The 19,981-nt window shown below is 36.5% G+C and overlaps 1 protein-coding gene across 2 annotated transcripts in view; it reads right to left on the bottom strand.

The window, feature by feature from the left end:
- The window catches only part of MYLK4 (myosin light chain kinase family member 4), a 95,486-nt gene that overhangs the window by 21,414 nt on the left and 54,091 nt on the right, over window positions 1–19,981 (bottom strand). For both annotated transcript variants that reach the window (XM_087961205.1, XM_087961206.1), the window contains 3 exons: window positions 6,677–6,743; window positions 5,129–5,570; window positions 2,381–2,649 (listed from right to left, as the gene is read on the bottom strand). In XM_087961205.1, coding sequence (XP_087817331.1) covers window positions 2,381–2,649; window positions 5,129–5,570; window positions 6,677–6,743 — 778 coding nt within the window. The remainder of the gene's footprint in view (window positions 1–2,380; window positions 2,650–5,128; window positions 5,571–6,676; window positions 6,744–19,981) is intronic.

Raw genomic sequence — 19,981 nt, 5'->3', positions numbered from 1 at the left:
CAGGAAGTCAAAATGATTTTTTTCAGTCAGAAAACTATAATTTTTATTCTTAAGGACATGAAAAACAGGAAGAAACAGCTTTGCTTTTATACTTAGGAAGAGCATAGTAAGAATTGTACTTCGTTACAATGTAATCCAGGGGTAGTCAACCTTTTTATACCTATTGCCCATTTTTGTATTAGTAGTAAAGTTAGTAGTAAAGTTTTCGCTAACCACCCACTGATTCCACAGTAATGGTGATTTATAAAGTAGGGGACAAAACCCCTACCGCCCACCATGAAAGCTGGAACACCCACAAATGGGCGGTAGGGACCAGGTTGACTACCACTGATGTAATCAATGATAATATCAATTAGTGCAATCCCTTAATATGATAATCCCTTAATATGGGCAATCCCTTAATATGACAATCTTTTAAGTTTACTCCAACCTCCAAGGTTCCAATGAAATCTTCATAGCTAACACTGTGTTCAAACAATCTAAATCATGCCTCTATAAATGGATATCACCAGATGAAGTATATAGAAACCAAATTGACAATATTATTGCTAAAAAGGAAGCAGAAAAGCTAAGGTACTGACTGTGGAACAAATCATGAACTGGTCACCTGCTAGTTTGTTTATTTATTTTATTCTATCTTGCCTTTATTACTTTATTAGTAAGGCAGTAAACATAACCAATTACTGCTCTTTTCTATCTTCCCCAAAACAATAATCTTCTGGTGTGATTTGGATTGAGAGAGAGTGACTGGCCCAAAGTCACTCAGTTCTAAGTTTAGCTACAACAGACAAAGAAAGCCAGTAAATTTCCAGTATGATCTTGAACATATACCCACCATTTTCAAGGGGCATATCAGAAATCACACTGAAGTAATGAGCCTCAATGATTAAAGGCCCAGAGGAATTACAAATGAACTTAAAGAAATGGTTAAAGATGAATGTGAAAAGAAACTGCAATACAGATAGATAGATATAGATAGATACATAGATATAGATACATAGATATAGATATAAGATATAGATTGTTGTGAATCAATAAAAGTTACTAGCATAAATGCAAATCAGGGTTTGGGAACCTGCATACCTGATTGGCCCTTATACAACAACTAGGGATTGGTCCATAAGTAGTCCCTGATTGGCCACTATTTGGACACTTCTCATTGGTTAATAGTTTGAACTTATTGCACATGTCATTGGTTAACAAGGTAGCAGATAACCCTATAAAAGGGTTATCTGCTGCCCATAGCTTGCTCTGTTCCATTCTATTTACAATTATTAAAGAGTTGAAGTCACTGGTCAGATGTCTGGTCTCCATTATTCCCAAACTTAACATAGATATAATCTCTATATCTATCTATCTATCTATCTATCTATCTATCTATCTATCTATCTATCTATCTATCTATCTATCTAAATATTATATGAAGAGAAGATATATAGATAGAGATAGATATAGATATATAGATATATATATTTGAAGAGAAGAAAGCAAACTGTGGAAATTACCAAGAAAAGAGAAGCCAAAGCCTCGGAAGACAAAAATATCAGGAAGAAACTTAGAGATTAAGAGACCACATGATAGAGGAGCCATAAAGGCCTTGGAAAACATATTCAAATGCCACGAGGTCCCTATACCTACAACGATGACAACTGTGCGAACCATCTTATTCCCTTAGACACTGCATGGAAGTGAAAGTTGGACTTTAAAGAAGCAGGATAGGAAAAGTATTGGCATTTTTGAACTTTTGGTGTTGGAGAAGACTCCTGAGAATATTGTGGACAGCCAAGAGAAGAAATCAATGAATCATCAAACAAATCAATCCAGTGCTCTCACTGGAGACACAAATGACCAGCTTCAAAAAATCCTACTTCAGACTCATTATGTGAAGGCCCAGATCTCTGGAAAAGGCTGTAATAGAAGGAAAGATAGAAGGAAAGAGAAGAGGACAAACAATAAGGTGGATAGATTCAGTTGGAGTAGCAAACAGCGCACCTTTGGGAGGAACGAAGAATAAATTATCATGGAGAAAAACTATCTGTCTTGTCAATAGGAGCTGAAACAACTTGGTGGCACATTTAAGTAAAATTTAATTTAATATTAAAACAATTTGCTTCTATTTCTGTGCATCTAGCGAAGCCCAAACCTTATAAACTGGCAATCAAATAAATCAACAAAAAAAAGTTAATGACTAGACAAAAGAACAGGTAGCACTAAAACATGCTTGCTTTCTCATCCTCAGATGGGATTTTCAGCTGGTATAACTAACAATCCAAATGTTAATTCTTCTGTTAACAGAAGAATGTTGAAAATGAAATGCAAATGCATTTGTTTTACTTGCAATTAGTATATTATTTAATATATTTTAAAAGCTAAGTTGTACCAATTATAAAATTATCCCCCTTTGAAGTTTCTTGCTTCACTTTGTTCTTGTTGGCAGCTGTTGATTTAGATGCAACTGTTTTTCCAGGTAAGGCAAGTTCTGTTGTTTTTGGCTTCGTGGCTTCTTTTGGTTTAAGTGCACCGCTGGCCTTTGCTACATCCACTCTGCTCTTTTTGTTGATATCTTTGGGGAGACTTCCCTTGTTCACATGACGCTTGCTGCTGGTGGTTTGCACATCTTTCAGAAGGAATGAAGCCTTTTCTTTATGCCTAGATGAGAAGATGTAGATTATTCTAGTATCAACTTTGCAAGTGTTATGGAGAAATATAAACAGCCAAATGATCAGAAGCATTTTTTAGAGTTCACAGTTTATAAATGAATACATATTCTATTTTATTCTATTCTATCCTTAAGAATTGTACCTTATGATTCTTGATGAATGTATCTTTTCTTTTCTGTATACTGAGAGTATCTGCACCAAGACAAATTCCTTGGGTGTCCAATCATACATGGCCAATAAAGAATTCAATTCAATTCAATTCAATTCAGTTCTACTCTACTCTACTCTACTCTACTCTACTCTACTCTACTCTACTCTACTCTACTCCACTCCACTCCACTCCACTCCACTCCACTCCACTCCACTCCACTCCACTCTACTCTACTCTATTCTTTCTTCTATATTCTATTCTATTCTTCTATATTCTATTCCAGTGATGGTTAATCTTTTTGGCACTGAGTGCCCAAAGCATGTTTGCATGTGCACGAATGCACGCTTGCATCTGCAAACCCCCCAAATGCAATGCACGTGAAGTTATGACAGCACTGAACAAGTGGTACCTATCACCAGCCCCGGCAAGCTTGGCAGCTGGTTTGCACTTACAACAGTCACAGCGTCTGTCTCACATCACGTGATTGCCATCTGTGATGGTTTCCCACAAGAAAATGGGAAAGCCTGCAGGGAAGGTCCTAAGTGACTCTAATAAGTCATTCCCCCCTCCAGGCTTCCTGCATTCCCATGACTCTGCACTGCTCACCGCCTTCTTGCATTTAAGTATTTTATTTATATATTAAATTTATATGCTGCCCATATCACTGTTGAAGCCATTTTGGGTGGCATATCAATTTATATCCCCATTCTCCAGATTTTGTGTGTTTTTTTGCGACCTGCGCTGGGTCTCCCCAGACATCCCTGGCCTCTGCAACTCCCCTATGGCACTTCTGGGCTTCTTATCTGAGGCTCTCTGTTTCCTGGTAATGACAACTGGGATTGCCAAGATTGTGGTTGCTAAGTGATGTGATCACATGACATCTCATTGCAATCCAAATCCCAAATACTGTCATAACCTGAGGACTACCTGAATACCGTTTCACTGCCAACGAAATGGCAGAACATTAGAACAGGAATACGTCTTGTGGGTATATGAGACAAATACCCTCCCAGCTAAACTGGGAACCTTAGGCAGCAGACCACTGACTTCATACCATTACCTCACAAGCTTCTACAATATGTTGGGTCCCTCATTATATATGTGCACAACATAGTATGGATTCCATCTAACTTACAGAATATTTTTAAGGGAATGGTTGAATAGCACCGTTCCATTTCCCTCAAAAACTTTAGAGTATGGTATGTAGTTCTTCCCTTCTCTAGAATTTAACACCTATCAAATTATTGTTATTACTGGATCTCGTTATGGACAGGAACATTAGGTTTTTGTATCAATTTCATTAGTAACATGTCAAAATATCTATAAGAATGCTTTCTTCGTTGTCCAAAAGTTCTAAACCAACCTAATCCAACAGGAAGTTTTCTTATACATGTTTTGTCTTTCTGATTCCAGGGTATGTCAATGAGTTTGCAAAAAAAAAAAAATAATTCCTTATACAATAAAAGCTAAGACTTGAGAGGATTATAAGTAATTCAAGATCAACATTTGGACCAAGTATCCTACAACATGTTGAACAAGTTTTGTATTCTTGTCAACAATTGTTAGGCTAACAATTTTTTCAACATCTGCTCAAGCCAATTAAGAAAAAAAAGTGCAAGTTGGATATCACATTCTTTTTAACACAGAATGCCAAGACGGAAAGGCCAACACTACAAAAAAAGTGTTTGTTGAGGCTTAATAGTCCAGGCTTGTTTAATGCAGGAAATTCAAAATAAGAACATTCTAGGCAGATGGCTAACCTGTCTCTGCTTCACAGCTTTTAATGAGGAGGTATCTATAATTACATCAAGGAATTAATTCCTATGTCAAACTATCCCCACATTCCATATATTTCTCTTAATTCTTAACCAAAATTTATCTTTCTATAAGTTACCCTCTGACTTTTTCCCTTTGTCCATCTAATAGTTTTTCAGAGCTATTATGTCCATCCCCCTCAATCATCTTTTTCCATGTTGGAAATAGTTTTTTTTTTTTAAAAAAAACACTATTAAGTGTTGTACAGTGTATCCTTGTGTGTGGATTATCTTTAATCTAATGATCCAAAGCAGGGGTGTTAAACTTGCAGCCTGTGGGCCAGATGTGTTGTGCACCGGCCACAGCCACACCCGTTTTAGCGAAGGGGGAAAAAGTCGCGATACATCACATGACGACAATGTAACATCGTGAGTTTGACACCCCTAATCCAAAGTGATAGTGTGTGTGTATATTACTAATCCAGGTTCTACATTTCAGTTAAGCACTGCATGATGCTATAAGAATAAATCTAAAGAGAGATAGTGTGGTATTGAAAACATACTTGATATCTGCATCTTCTATTGATTTTTTTCTTTGAGATGTTTTTTCTGATACTTCTGCTTTTTCATCCCTGGGAATATATTTTCTTTTGTCAACTTCTCCCACATTCCCTGGACTTCCTTGAGATCCATCAGGCTTCTTCCCAAATCTTGGATCATCACCTTCTGTATCTGGGTAATTTTGACTTTGTTTGGCTTCATTTGCATTCACCTCCACTGGACTTTTTCCTGAGGTCTTCTGCAGAGAACTTTTCCAACTGTTGGAACTATGACAACTGTTCCAACTATGACGTCGCTCTGCACACTCTTTAGACTCATAAGAGTCACGAGATTTGGGGGAATTTCTCTGAACAAGAAACGTGTTTGCCTTCTCTGTATTCTCCTTGTTGAGTTTATGGACCTTTTCTGTATGAGAATGTGATTCTGACTCCTCATCAGATCCATCTAGAAGTAAGGAAAAAAATACCAACAATTTCAGGGAAAGAATACTTATGCAACAACATTCAGTTATTCACACTGCAGAAACTTCCTTTCTCTTTTGAAAGTCAGGGGCTTCCCAGTTTCTGATGTGAAGCAGTCAACCACTAAGAGTCTAAATATATTATAAAAATTATATTCTTCTCACTCAAGGGTGTTTCTAGTTGAAGGATTCTGACCACTGCTGTTCATTGCTCTTCTGTTAAAACATTCATTCCATTCATTTTGCACATGTGAAAGCATCACTTCCAGGTAGCATAGAAATGCAACCCGAATGTTCCAGGGAAGCAGGGAAGAAAACGTAACTCTATAACAGACATGTCGCACCTAAAGTGTACGGTTATGCCCCAGATAAATTTTATTAGTACAATATAGTATATATACCAATTGCAAAAGAAGGCAGAATAATATTCTTTTCATTTTTCCTATTTTAAAATTTCTGGAACCGTAAAAAAACTCTGAAAGGAAACTTTATGTGGGTTCAGAACCTTAAATTCATTAATTTAATTTATTTAAATTTATTGGTCACCCACTCTAATGGACTCTACAGTTAAAATGCAGTTAATTTGTTCGTTCCCATTCAGAAAACAGATTTTCAGATATTTGTCTGATTATTTTTGGCTATTTCAAAAAATAAATAAAACAATTATGTATTGTCAGCTGAATTAACTGTATCCTTTGTTCTACTGAACAAGCCCTATTGTAGCTCAAATCAAAAATTATGTTTGCAGTGAGCAACACTACTCTAAAATTTGGCAAACAAGTTATGGCAACAGACAATTAAGGGGACACAGGGCTTTTAATATTGGTAAGTAACATGGCTGATCTAGTTACAGGAATAAGGTTATGCAATGCTGGCACAAGAAAAATACAACTAGCTGATCTAGAGGGATAAATTTGGCACAAGTCCCATGGGCAAAAAGCCAAGGTTAAGAAATTTTATCCCAGAATGCCCTGGGGTGAAAAACCCTTTTTTCCCCATTTGATAAACCATACCTTCCTTGTCTAGGGCACAAAGCTGCAAAAACAATACCACTTGTGTTAGTTTTGAGAGAAAGAAAGAGATATCTAACCTGAGGAATCGGGCATTTTTTTCTTTTTTATAGATTTTGTTCCCTTTGCAGTAAGATACGACTTTTCCTATGGGAAAAACAAGCAAACAGGTCAAGGTTTCATAACATATTTCCTTTGTAAAATGTTGCACTTCCTTGTTCTAAGCACAGATTTTCCATGACTGCCAATCAAAATCGAACTTTGACAGCATCTGTAATTATTTCCCCTTTCTGTCACCATTTATGAAATTCTTTCACCTGAATTTTGTAATTATGCAATATACTGTACTTCTCTGAACTGTCTTGAATTTCCTTAAAGAAGGAATTCAGAGGCCAGTCCCTGCTGCTAAATAATGTTTATGTCTTGGAAAGGTTCATGCTGACTTGCATAACTGTTGTGTGTATGAAAATGTACTTAAGATTTTACTCTTATTCAATATTTGGCCATCATGAAGGCAATTTTTTAAATCTGAAATAGTGAAATGTTACATCTTCTTTCCTCCTATCACTGCTAGCTAGATAAATTATAGCACATATTTACATTCTCTAATGAAACTAAGGTGAGCAGAATTCTATGCAAACCTGCTGAAGATAAAAGCATGAAATAATGAATATGCAAACCTCCTGAAGATAAAAGCATGATAATGAATTTTGGTACTGAGACAAAGTAAGCCAGTTAACTTTTAAAACAGTTAATCTAGAAGTCTATCTTGGGGATCCACAAAAATACCAATTCAGACATCTCTTTCATTTTTTGAATGGTTTTTAACCTGAATATGTAGTCAGTGTGTACTATAAAGTCATCTTAACAAAATCTAATTTTAAAAAATTGACACATCTTATATGTACTGCAACAGAAATGGTTTTCCAACAACTATATTTTGAATTGTATTTCAAAACCATATAAAGCAAAGACATAAGGTTTTTTCCCCAGCTGAGTGCCATATTTAACTTTGGATATGAATACTGAGAGAGGGAAAATCCCCCCAAATATATATATATATATATTTTTATATATATATATATATATATATATATATATATATATATATATATATATATATATATATATATATATATATATATATATATAAAAATTAAAAATTACAATTTGGAATCTATTACTGAAGAGACTTTCCAGGTGGTTATGCAAGTTTTGCCAGGCAGAAATAAATAACCTGTCTTTAATATCAGTCACATCCTAATTATTTCACCCATGTTATCACTTTCAACACAGCCCTTTCCACACAGAGGCCAACTGTAAGAAGCATATTTCCAACACTAACAAATATGTCTTTACCTTCTCCTTGAGAATAGCCAATATTTTATCTAATTGGCCAACGATACAATACTAAAAATGGCACCAGCTGCCTCTACTCCTGCCCTTTGTTTTTACTTTGCTGCATTTTGTGGCATATTATATAAAAAAAAACTTGACAGCATCTGCAGTTGTGGATGGTTGAAAGGTGGGATAAGGAGCTCAGGAATCTCAAGAGTGGATGAGTCAGAGGGATTCTTTTTGAGGACAATTGTTTTTGATCATTCACATATGAATTAGACCATATGTTCCAGTATTTACTGTGACCATTTGTCCACTGCTGATCTTACAGTTTTTAATAAGTTCTTCTATCCAACTATTGTAGAGGGGGTATAACAATAACTGTCCCATTGCTCCTGGGATATTTCTTAATAGCTGTCAGCAGTTAAGACTTTTTTGGGTCAAATTCAACTCCTGTTGCTATCACAAATGTCTCCACACCCATGTTCCTTGGCAATTATACAGGAGTGGTTTGGGGAAGTCCTCATCAGATAAGATTCCATTTAATTATTCAAAATTATCCATCTGGCTGGGCATTTTCACTGATACAGTCCAATAAAATAGCTTCCCTTCTTTTTCTTTCTTTTTTATTGTCCCTTTTGATCTGGCACACAGTAGGGAACATTGGGATCTAAAGTTGATCTTTCTCCCAGAGTTTTAGAGTAACAGCCCACAATAATTCAACATCTAAAATCTAAGAGATTGTCACAGTTCTGTGAAACCAATTAACCTTCACATTATTTAAAATAAAAAGAGGGCTGATCTAAAAACTGTTTTTGCCCATAATTTGTTATCATTTAAAGAATGAAGATGATTTGAAACTAGTAGGTAGGTTCTAAATCTAATTGACACTGATAACTGGAACATAATTTCAGGGACCTTACGTAAACAGACAAACAGAATGACCACGGGTGGGCAAAGAAGCAGTGGGTCTAGGAGCCTTTTGACTTCCTGCCAGCTTCCCCATTGACTTTCCTTGTGGGAAGTAACAAGGTGTACCAATTTGGCAGCACTGAAGCAGCCAGAGTTTTGCCAAATTTCAATGCCATAGAAGTTATGGATTTGGATACATTCTGTCAGCCCACTTGAAGTATATTAATTCAAACATTGTTGCCCTAAGATTCATCATTTCACCCAATTGAAGACTGCAAGCAATCAACCAGACACAAGAGTTTTGGTAATATATAAATTATAAAGCCAAAACAGGCTTAAAAAAAACAAACTGGTAAAATGCTGATTGTGGTTATCAGTGAATTTATAGCATACCTTGTTTGGGACTAATTTTTCTATAGTCTTCAGTGCTTCAGTGACATCTAGAGGATGCTTTTACGAATGTATTTCTCCCAAAAGAAATTACAATATTAACTAATGGGGGAAGGGATAGATCATGCCTGGATTAATCCCAGACAGTTCTTTCATATAAGCATTCCACTTTCAAAAATAGCCAGCCAGAGACTTCTGAGCTAATTGTCTCCTATCACTTGACCTTCCGCTATTTTGTTATTTCAGGTAAACTGGCCATAATGATGGCTGATAAATATTAAATCACTATGCAGTTTAAGCTGAAATGGCTGGCTAGAACTAAAATAATAAACACTCCAAGATATAAATGGTATCTTCAACATTTTGCATGAAAATGCACAAAAATTTAAATAAATAAATAAAAAGGAAACCACTTATAATTGAAGCTCTCTCTTTGAACCTTACCACATTTTATTTATTTAAGAGCCCTGAGGATTGAACAGTAGATAATTTACAGGTTTAATATGAATAAATGTGTAAAAGAAATAAGTAAACATTAAAACAAATTAATCTAAAAACAAACTAGACAAATAACCAATTTTAAAAACTACTAGGCACAGATACTAAAATAGCAGTAATAACATTAATTATAAGCCCATTCTTCAGCAGAAAATTTAAAAATTATCCTCAGTAAACATGCATAAATCCAAGTTACAAATGTTTCAAGCTGTAGCATCCATACAAATGCTGAATAAGGGAAGATCCACTTCCAAGTTAGACAAGCTAATACTGAACTTTACATAATTATCATGACAACTTACCCACTGAAAGAATGATTAAAACAGCACAACACTTGGAAAGTATTACTTGCAAAGAAATTAACTGTGATTGCCCACTATGAAAGGGACCACAAATGTGCAAGTGTGCATAATTATGTTGAAGAGCTACTTAAAACTAATTTTTAAAAAGAGATTTCCATAACTGAGTCTAGGCATTCAAGTAGTGGATGAATTCGTCAAAGAGGCATTATGACTGTTTCCGAATATACGTTAAAATATTTTTTGTCTGAAAAGATTTTCAAGAGGTGTTTAAATAGTTTGTGTTCCAAGTCCCCGCCCACAACATCCCCTCCACAGTGGTCAAGTTAGATATGATAAATCATGGAGGCATAAAATACTATTGTACAACTCAATGAGAAACAGAGCATAATTTTTTGTAATGACTCTAGAATATTCCTTCTCAAGGAATATTCATTTAAACTCCTTTTTGCCATCTTTTCAGAGACAAGACCAGTCTTTCATAGTGAAACCACTCTGATTTAGTAGCTAATCATTTTTAATTGCTTTTTAAAATAAAGGTAAAGGTTCCCCACGCACATACTTGCTAGTTGTTTCTGGCTCTGGGGGCGGTGCTCATCTCGGTTACAAAGCCGAAGAGCCAGCACTGTCTGAAGATGTCTCCATGGTCATGTGGCTGGTATGATAAAACATCGAAGGTGCACGGAACGCTCTTACCTTCCTACCAAAGTGGTCCCTATTTTTCTACTTGCATTTTTACATGCTTTCGAACCGCTAGGTTGGCAGAAGCTGGGACAAGTAATGGGAGCTCACTCCGTTATGTGATGCTAGGGATTTGAACCGCCGAACTGCTGACCTTTCGGATCAACAAGCTCAGCTTCTTAGCCATTGAGCTACTGCATATTTAATGAATTACTTGTAACGAGGGAAGCATATTCATTGGAAGAGGAATGGAATGGCACATTTCAGAATACAGACCCAGGATTTTATGTTTGAATGTTTGAATAGTCAATTTAGGCTTATACCTTACTACCAGCTAACAAACCTTAGTGCTATTTTGTATGATTCTGAAGAGTGTGTATTTATCCCAGAGAACTGGAAAAAGCTAAACAAAAAATTCTTTTTTCTTTTTTGTTGCTTCATTTTATATCAGAAACAGCTGCTTTTCTACTGAGAACCATGGTGCACTTTCTGAGTGCTTTCCCTTCATGCTAATCCCAATCCTTGGATCCTTCAGACTAGACTACACCTTCTCTCGGGGCACCCATCTTCCACAGCTAGCCTGCCCTGCTACTAGAGGTCATTTGTGGAGCTTGAAAGCTGGGAGAGGCTGCTGTATAAAATATTTGCTTTCAATTACCACTTTCTCTCAGGTGTCCCAATCTGGCAACTGTGAAGCAGGTTGCCTTCAAAGGGGAACCAGTGCTGGGCCACGATGAACAGGGGCTTCTATTTATAAGCCCTCTGGCTGTTCTTTCTGGAGCATAATATTTGCCTGGATTCTTCTGAGAGCGAAGTGTTCTCAAAGCAATCAAGACAGAAAAACTACTTTTAAATGTCATGCCATTTTCCTTCCCATCTACTGGCCCGATGGTTGGACATGATTACTTGAATAAACATGTTCTGGAAAAGGCAGGAGTTAGAGATGAAGGAAGCTATGGACATAAATTATCATACCATTAGCAGCAATTGGGGATTCCTTCCAAAATTAACCAGGAGGTTTTTATGACCACCTGACTTCTTTTTTAAAGAGCCATTTGAATTCCCTCTTTATGCACCGTCTAATCTGGCAGCGTTATAATATTCAACTTCCTTCTTTTTAAAAATTGACATATTGAAATCCTTTGATTTCCCCCCACCTTCTGCCAGAAGCTCTACAATGGATGTTTTTATGAAGGTTTAATCATAAAAATTCTATCCAACATTCTATCCAACAAGGTGCAGTTCATTGGTGAGAAAAGTAAGGCAGGAAAAACCAAATGCATAAGCATACCGTAGAATAGGTGATACCTGGCTTAACGGTAGTAACTGTGAAAGGATATTGCTTTCCTAGTGGATCACCACTTAAATGTAAACCAGCCATGGGCTGCAGTTGCCTAAAAAAAGCTAATGCAATCCTAATGCTGCATCTACAGGAGGAGGTGGCAGAATAGCATCAAGATCACAAGAAGTAACAGTACCACTCTGTACTGCACTAGTGAGGCCACACCAGTTCTGGAGAACCAGTGGTGGAAATTTTGAGTAGTTCAGAGAACCGGCAAATACCACCTCTAACTGGCCCTGCCCCCATCTATTCTCTGCCTCCCGAGTCCCAGCTGATTGGCTGGGTCTTCTTTTGTTGCCCTGCACAGGAGAACGGAGCTGGAAAGCAGGCTAGTGGGGTAGGGAGGGAATGGAGATTTTGTAGTATCCTTCCCCTGGAGTGGAGTGGGAATGGAGATTTTACAGTGTCCTTCCCCTGCCACGCCCACCAAGCCACGCCCACAGAACCGGTAGTAAAAAAAAATTGAATCCCAGTACTGGACCACACTTGGAATACTGTATTTAGTTCTGGTTGCACAATTCAAAAAATATGTTGACATTCTGGAAAGAGTGCAGAGAAGAGCAACAAAAAATGATAAGGAGTCTGGAGGTTAAATCATATAATGAATGGCTAAGGGAGCTAGATATGTCTAATTGAAGAAAAGGATTGGGGGGTGACATGATAGATGTTTTCCAGTATTTGAGGGGCTATCACCAAGAAGAGGGATCAACATATTCTCTAAAGCATCCGAAGGCAGGACATGAAACAATGGGTGGAAGCTTGTTAAAGGCAGATCCAACTGGAAATTCAGGGGAAACTTCCTGACAGCGAGAACAATTAATCAGTGGAACAGCTTGCCTCCTGTGGGTTGTGGGTGCTCCATTGCTGGAGGTTTTCAAGAAAAGATTGGGCAGCTATTTGTCCAGGATGATATAAGGTCACCTGCTTTGGGCAGAAGGCTGGACTAGAAGACCTCCAAAATATCTTCCAACCCTGTGATTCTGTAGTTCCTTAGTCTTTGGTCCTTTATGATTCCATCAGATTGACTCAAGCACCAAAATGAACTGTTCTATGTCTTCAGCTCATCTGCATTTATTATACACACGTGTATACAATGAGGTAAGTACCTCAAAGTGCCCTCAGAGAATTATTGAAATGTGACATTCAGCTTTTGAGGCAATCCATTAATAACTACATTAATAATTACTAACTGTTATGATTGAGTAATGATTTCAGACTGTTTAATATATAAATCTCAACCCATCTAATACCATGGTTGTTGATATAGAAGTACCTTCATGATGCATTCATGTCTTCCCAGTAACCAAGCCATATACAATTATAATAAAAATGCATTATTTGAGATATGAATTGTGTAAGAGTTGCTAAACTCCACCATTCCTATTTCTGGTATTTTCACCTATATTCTTCTGCATTTGCAGTCCTAAAATTTACTCTGGTTTATATTGATAGAAGTTCAGGGATAATATCCACTAAAGATGACGATGGGATGACAAGATTTAATAGGGCCTTTTAAGAGGCTCATGGAATGTCCTTGACTGTTTCCACGTATTAACATTATGGAAACCAAATCAATCCTGTGACTACTATACATAAGGATTTTGTGGCACTGTACCACAAAATAAGCAAAAGACATTGCAAAAGTATCCCAGATTGCATGAATTGTGCTTGGATAAGCACAATATTGTGTTTGGATATTGTGCAAGTACTGTCCTTGGTTAAGACTAAACACATTTTGTCTTGCATACTCAATGCTCAGATTTCAACTCAGAATCAATAGACTATCCTTGCTGAGAATTGTCATGGCATCCAAGCCATGCATGTTGTTAACCACATTCATGTTTTTTTTTCATTCATTCAATTCATTTCCCATCTGGGATTTGGACGCAATATTGATTAGAAGAAGAGTCTCACTTCATTTTATCCCCATCATAACCTTGTGAGATTAGTTGGGCTAAAAGAGATTTATTAACCAATCCATTATCCTCCACTTAGAGACAAACAACCTACTCTCCAATAAACAATTTGGTTTCAGGAAAAAACTATCCTGTAATCTGCAACTCTTACACTGCAAAAACATATGGACGACACAACTCGATCAGGGCAAAGCAATAGATGCAATCTACATAGACTTCTGTAAAGCCTTTGATTCAGTGGTACACGACAAACTACTCCTAAAAATAAAATCCTATGGTATCTCTGGACAACTACATAACTGGATAGAAGCATTCCTGTCAAACAGACAACAAATGGTCAAAATTGGGAGTGTCCTATCAAATTCTGTACCTGTCAATAGTGGTGTCCCCCAAGGCAGTGTTCTAGGACCAACTCTCTTCATACTCTACATAAATGACCTCTGTGATCATATTAAGAGCAACTACGTTCTTTTTGCTGATGATGTAAAGCTGTTCAATACCACAGACAATACTGCTACCCTTCAAAAAGATCTTGACTATGTATCAGAATGGTCAAACAAATGGCAACTTCAAATCTCAACAAATAAATGCTCTGTCTTACATATTGGCAAAAAAAATCAGAAAATAAAATACAAGCTGAATAGTCAAGATCTTGTTGATGATCCAAGCTCTGTAAAGGACCTTGGAATACTCATCTCTAATGATCTAAGTGCTAGAGCCCACTGTAACTACATAGCCAAAAAGGCATTAAGAGTTATTAACCTAATCCTACGTAGCTTTTTCTCTGGTAATATTACACTACTAACTAGAGCATACAAAACATTTGATAGACCAATACTCGAATACAGCTCATCAGTCTGGAACCCACATTACGTATCTGATATTAGCACAGTTGAGAAAGTCCAGAAATATTTCACAAGAAGAGTCCTCCACTCCTCTACTCATTGTAGAATACCTTATGCCACCAGACTTGAAATTCTAGAACTAGAAAACCTTGAATTACGTCTTCGGTCTGATCTAAGTATGGTATATAAAATCATACATTGCAATGTCCTACCTGTCAATGAATACTTCAGCTTCAACCATAACAACACAAGAGCACACAATAGATACAAACTCAAGGTTAACCGCACCAAACTTGATTGCAGGAAATACGACTTCAGCAACAGAGTGGTCAATGTCTGAAATACTCTACCTGAGTCTGTGGTTTCTTCCCCAAACCCCAAAAACTTTAACCTTAGATTGTCTACTATTGACCTCACCCCTTTCCTAAGAGGTCTGTAGGGGGCGTGCATAAGCGCACCAACGTGCCTACCGTCCCTGTCCTATTGTTTGTTTTATCTTTCTTATATGTACCCATTTCATGTATTCATAACTATGTATATACTTGTACTTATTATCTTGTAAACAATTGACAAATCAAATAAATAAAATAAATAAATAAGATAGAGTGGCTGACCCGTGGTCATCTAATGACAGCCATGGTTAAACAAAGACTTCTAACTGGATTTCTCTAGACTTAGTATAACATCTTATACTACAATGGCTCTGAATTCAGTGAACTGTCAATCCAAGAAGACCGGAGAGATCCAGATACTTTAAGGAACTTATTTGAAGCTCCTCTGCCAATCTTATCTTTATTTTAGATCATGAATCAGCAACATGGAGCTCAAAAGCATCTCCCTTTGCACCCAGTCAGGATGTTCTGGGTCCTCAAAATAATTAAAGATTAAGTTAAAATGCCTTTTTAAAAGGCTGACATAATTTTCTTATCTCAGGATGATTTGAAAAGGTTCTCCTGTCCTTCCATCAGGGTAGACCAGATAGAAAAACACTTCATTCAAAGACTAGAACTCTACTTTACTGAGAGCAGTGATATAACCTTGCTGGTTTCTTTGTCCTTCACCTCCCTCCTACAACCCAGAAAATCAGGGAGGAGGCTAATCTACGTCCCTTTGCAACACTCCCTCACTTCCCTGGGCTTAATGTATATTTTTTCCACACTTGGTTTCCCCAATGGCCTCTGAGTTTCTTTTCTAAGATCAACTTTATAATTCTCTACACCGCCCATTCTCACTTTAACCATTGGGTTAAATGATTCTAAGAGAGAACACTCGTAGTAGTAGACCAAGTGCCACTGGCACTGTAATTATTTTGATAGCATGTTAAAGTAATCCTTTATTTGCCCAGACACTTAAAATAGGGAGGCTGTTATGCTATTTTATTGTCTTGCATTATTTTTATCTTTAAATTGCATGTCTATGGAGTAGCATTCTGGAATACCACAGGGTAATGAATGATTTAGAAAAAAACACACCAAAGAACTGTTAGGCTACTAAAAGTGCCATTTCTGAAAGAATATTGAACAATCACGTCTAAGTGGAGGGGGGAAAAAAAAGAAACTAAAGAAATCCATATGTCTTTCTCAGCCTCACCACATCCAGTAAAAGATGCGATTCTACCAAAATCTAAACTTCACCCAAATTTTAAAAAAAACTGTGTCCATGATTTATCTTCTTTTAAAGGTTTCAGGGACATTTTTGTTTGTTTTTAATCATCAAGCAGTCCCTCTGAATATATGCTAAGCATATAAGTACTATATTGAGAGGAGACAGGTCTCTAACTACAACCCAGTTTGGAGCATGTCTCCAAATGTTCAGTAGTTCTGTTGGGAAGCCACTGTTTCTTCCTCCTTGTGGAGTGAATGATGAGATTCTAATTGCCAGTTGTATTCTGAACAATAGTAAATACCAGGCCTCAGCTTGACCGACAGTCTCTGCAAAAGAAGCAGACAAGCCCAGCTGGGAAACATTAGAGAGAAACTTTCACTTCTTATTTAAGAACTGAATTTATAACCTGGTTTTGCTTAACATTATACAGATGCATGTTTAGTAAATCCAGCTGTGGTTTATTGGATGGAGCCAATGATTTTTTAAAAACTTTTTGAGAATAGCTAAATTAGCCCTGGATTCTATTAAAATGCATTTTTACTGCCTAGATTAAGCTTTAATTGTGTTTCATGTTCGCGCAGACCTTTCCCTTTTATATGGACAACTGGAGTGATTAACAATAACATGCCAGAACAAATGCAATAATGTCCAAAACAACAAATCAAACAACAAGAAATGTTACCCGAGACCAATGCTGGAATAGTCCATGCTGATAGGAATTGTCCTTTTTCCCATGTTGATAATCTACGTTTCTCTCTTTTATTTCAAGAAAACAGAAGCAATGGGAGCAGTATTTTAGATCACCATAATAGAGATGATGTAACAGAAGTAACAGAAGACCAATAAATTAAAAGCTACAAAACTTGGTAAGTGGTTCATTTGCTTAGATTAATAGTTGGAGATGATAGAAATCTTCTTAAAGAAGAATCAACAATTAATGACCCTTTACTTCACTACTTCCAACTTCCAACTTCCAATTCTAGTCAGTACGGCCAGTGTCAAAAAAGATGAGAGTTTTCCTGCAGCAAGATCTATATAATTCTAAAAAAGTTCTGCTAAGGTTTTTGTATTAGAAACCCAGAAGAGGGCAACTATGACCCACCCTAGAATATCTCATTCGACTTCATTGTGTGATGTTGGATCAAGCATTTAGAGAAACCATTTATTTTGTGCTCATTTATTTTTTGCATATTTGGAAATAAATGGGGAAATGAATCAGTCTGATTCCTCGAAAATGGCTTAGAGTAGCATTGGCTTATAACTAGTGACTAGAAAACATGGAAATAATTCACCACAGCTGAAGAAAACTGAATTCTCCAGTGGGGAATTCAGCATATCGCCTAACAACTGTGCTAGTTCACAGCATTCAATGTTCCTAAAATTTAACTTGATGTTGGGACAGATGAAATATAGCTCCAACTGTGCAAAAGTTCATCTGAGGTTTAAACCCTACTCAAATTTAGGGGGATTGCTGGGGTCTATACAAATTACACTTTGAACCACTAGCACTTTCATATCTCTTCTACCACAGGTTTGGGCCTGGTCCCACAGAGACAGATTTCCTGGTTCCCTGGAAAACTAGCATAGAAAATTACTCAGTCCTCTGAATAGAATAGAATAGAATAGAATAGAATAGAATAGAATAGAATAGAATAGAACAGAATACTTTTATTGGCCAAGTCTGATTGGACACACAAGGAATTTGTCTTGGTGTAAAACAATATCAAAATCATAATTTCTCTCTTGGTCTTCATATTTGAGAGGACATTTTGTCATTGATATTTGCAATAAAGAATATATCTTGGCAATAAAGAAGCCAGGAGAACTGGCAGTGGATATGAATCTTCCATACCTACAAATATTGAAGCTTATTTTGCCTTGAATTTACTGGCTCAAGATGTCGTATTAGTACATTGTTATTTTCTTAACACTTTAGAAGTAAGAAGTAATTAAAGTTCTTAATGTCTTATTTCAAGTTAAAAAGAAAGCTGATATTTATCTAGAGAAATCCATGCCATGATTTTTAAAAATCATATTCTACAGTAACTGTGCTTTCCACCGCAAGCATAAACCATTGGGTCAAAAATGATTATATATAAATGGCTCTGATTAAGAGTGGAACCGGGTAAAGCTAATTCAGGGTTGGGAGAGCATATCTAAAATCTGCTGGTCCTACCAGCTGTTCATTTAAAGAAATCTAGGCTGATGCTATGAAAAGATAAATATATTTATATGGATGAACAGACTGTCCTTAAACTAAATGCGTATTTTGGCTAGCTTACATAAACATCACCTGTTAGCTTAGCTGATAATGATTCCAAAGGACAACAGCAATCTAAACCCAAAGGGCGTAATCATATGCTACATATCCAAAAAATAAATTGAAGTAGTATTTTAAGATGTATGGAGGGGAGATACATTCTTGTATGTCATTCAGAGAAATGTAAAAAATGCAGAGATAATCTTCTTTTATGCCGATTCACAGACTGTATCATAGGATGCAGTTTTTATCAATGGCATCCTATGCTTCACTACAACTTCCCAACAATCTTCTGAGAAAAGTTAGGAAAATTATGATTTCTCAATGATACCACTTAAAATTGGTAGTTTTCTGTACCAAGAGAATATGTGCAATAAATTACTGGATGGTGGAAAGGAAAAAGAAATGGAGAGTAGGCGAGATCAACCATTTGGCAGATCTGCAGAGCCAAACAAATTATATTGAACACATAGTATACAGCTCCCAATTACTTTTTATTAATTTCAAACTAAACAGATGAAGACTTGGAATAAAAGTGAAAACATTGGTGGGGTTTGAAATTCAACTTGGAATTCAAGAGGAGTTGGACTTGGTTTGTTTGTGGCTATGTAAAGACTCTAAGCTGATTTCTCTTTTGATTCCACCTGCAGATTCTGCCAGTCCTCCTACACACATTTTACTCAGTAAAAAAAACCCAACATCTTTTCTATTTTATCTTTTTTTCGACTGCAAAGAAAACTTCAATCCTAATGGAGAAAATCCTTACTTTTAACTGACATACAAGAAGAAAATAGCTAGAACATGATTTATTTATATTTTTAATTTAAAAGATTTATAAAGATGACCCTCTCACAGCTTGTGACTCAAGGCAGTGTAAAAAACAAATAAACAACAACAACAAAAAGGAATAAATACAATACAAAAAAATCTCAAACCCAAAACATATAATTGAGGCTGATGGTAAAAATATGCACAGGTACCACAGAATGTGTTCAAGTGTGACCTTAGCCTAATGATCAGGAGAAAAGACAGATCTTTACACTCAACAGAAGGCCAATAGGATTGCTATGTCCAAACATATTAAGGGTGAATTTCCTATACTGTATGTTAAAGTTTGCGAATGTATTGCCCTTGGGTGCCATGATTCTTGCGATATCTGTATAGGGTTCTGTGGATCCCCAATTTACCTTTTTAAAAATGATTAACAACTTACAAAATCTGCCAAATCCCACAAATTGTTGGTCTTCTTCCATACGTTCTTGTTTGGTTTCAGGTAAGAATGTGGTATCATGAGACTAT

This window comes from Notechis scutatus, chromosome 3 (genome assembly GCF_049901735.1).
Source record: "Notechis scutatus isolate UNSWTSFEM ecotype Mainland chromosome 3, rNotScu1.2, whole genome shotgun sequence".
Classification (NCBI taxonomy): domain Eukaryota; kingdom Metazoa; phylum Chordata; class Lepidosauria; order Squamata; family Elapidae; genus Notechis; species Notechis scutatus.
The sequence above is the reverse complement of the archived record's forward strand: the minus strand, read 5'-3'. Positions and strand labels throughout refer to the sequence as shown.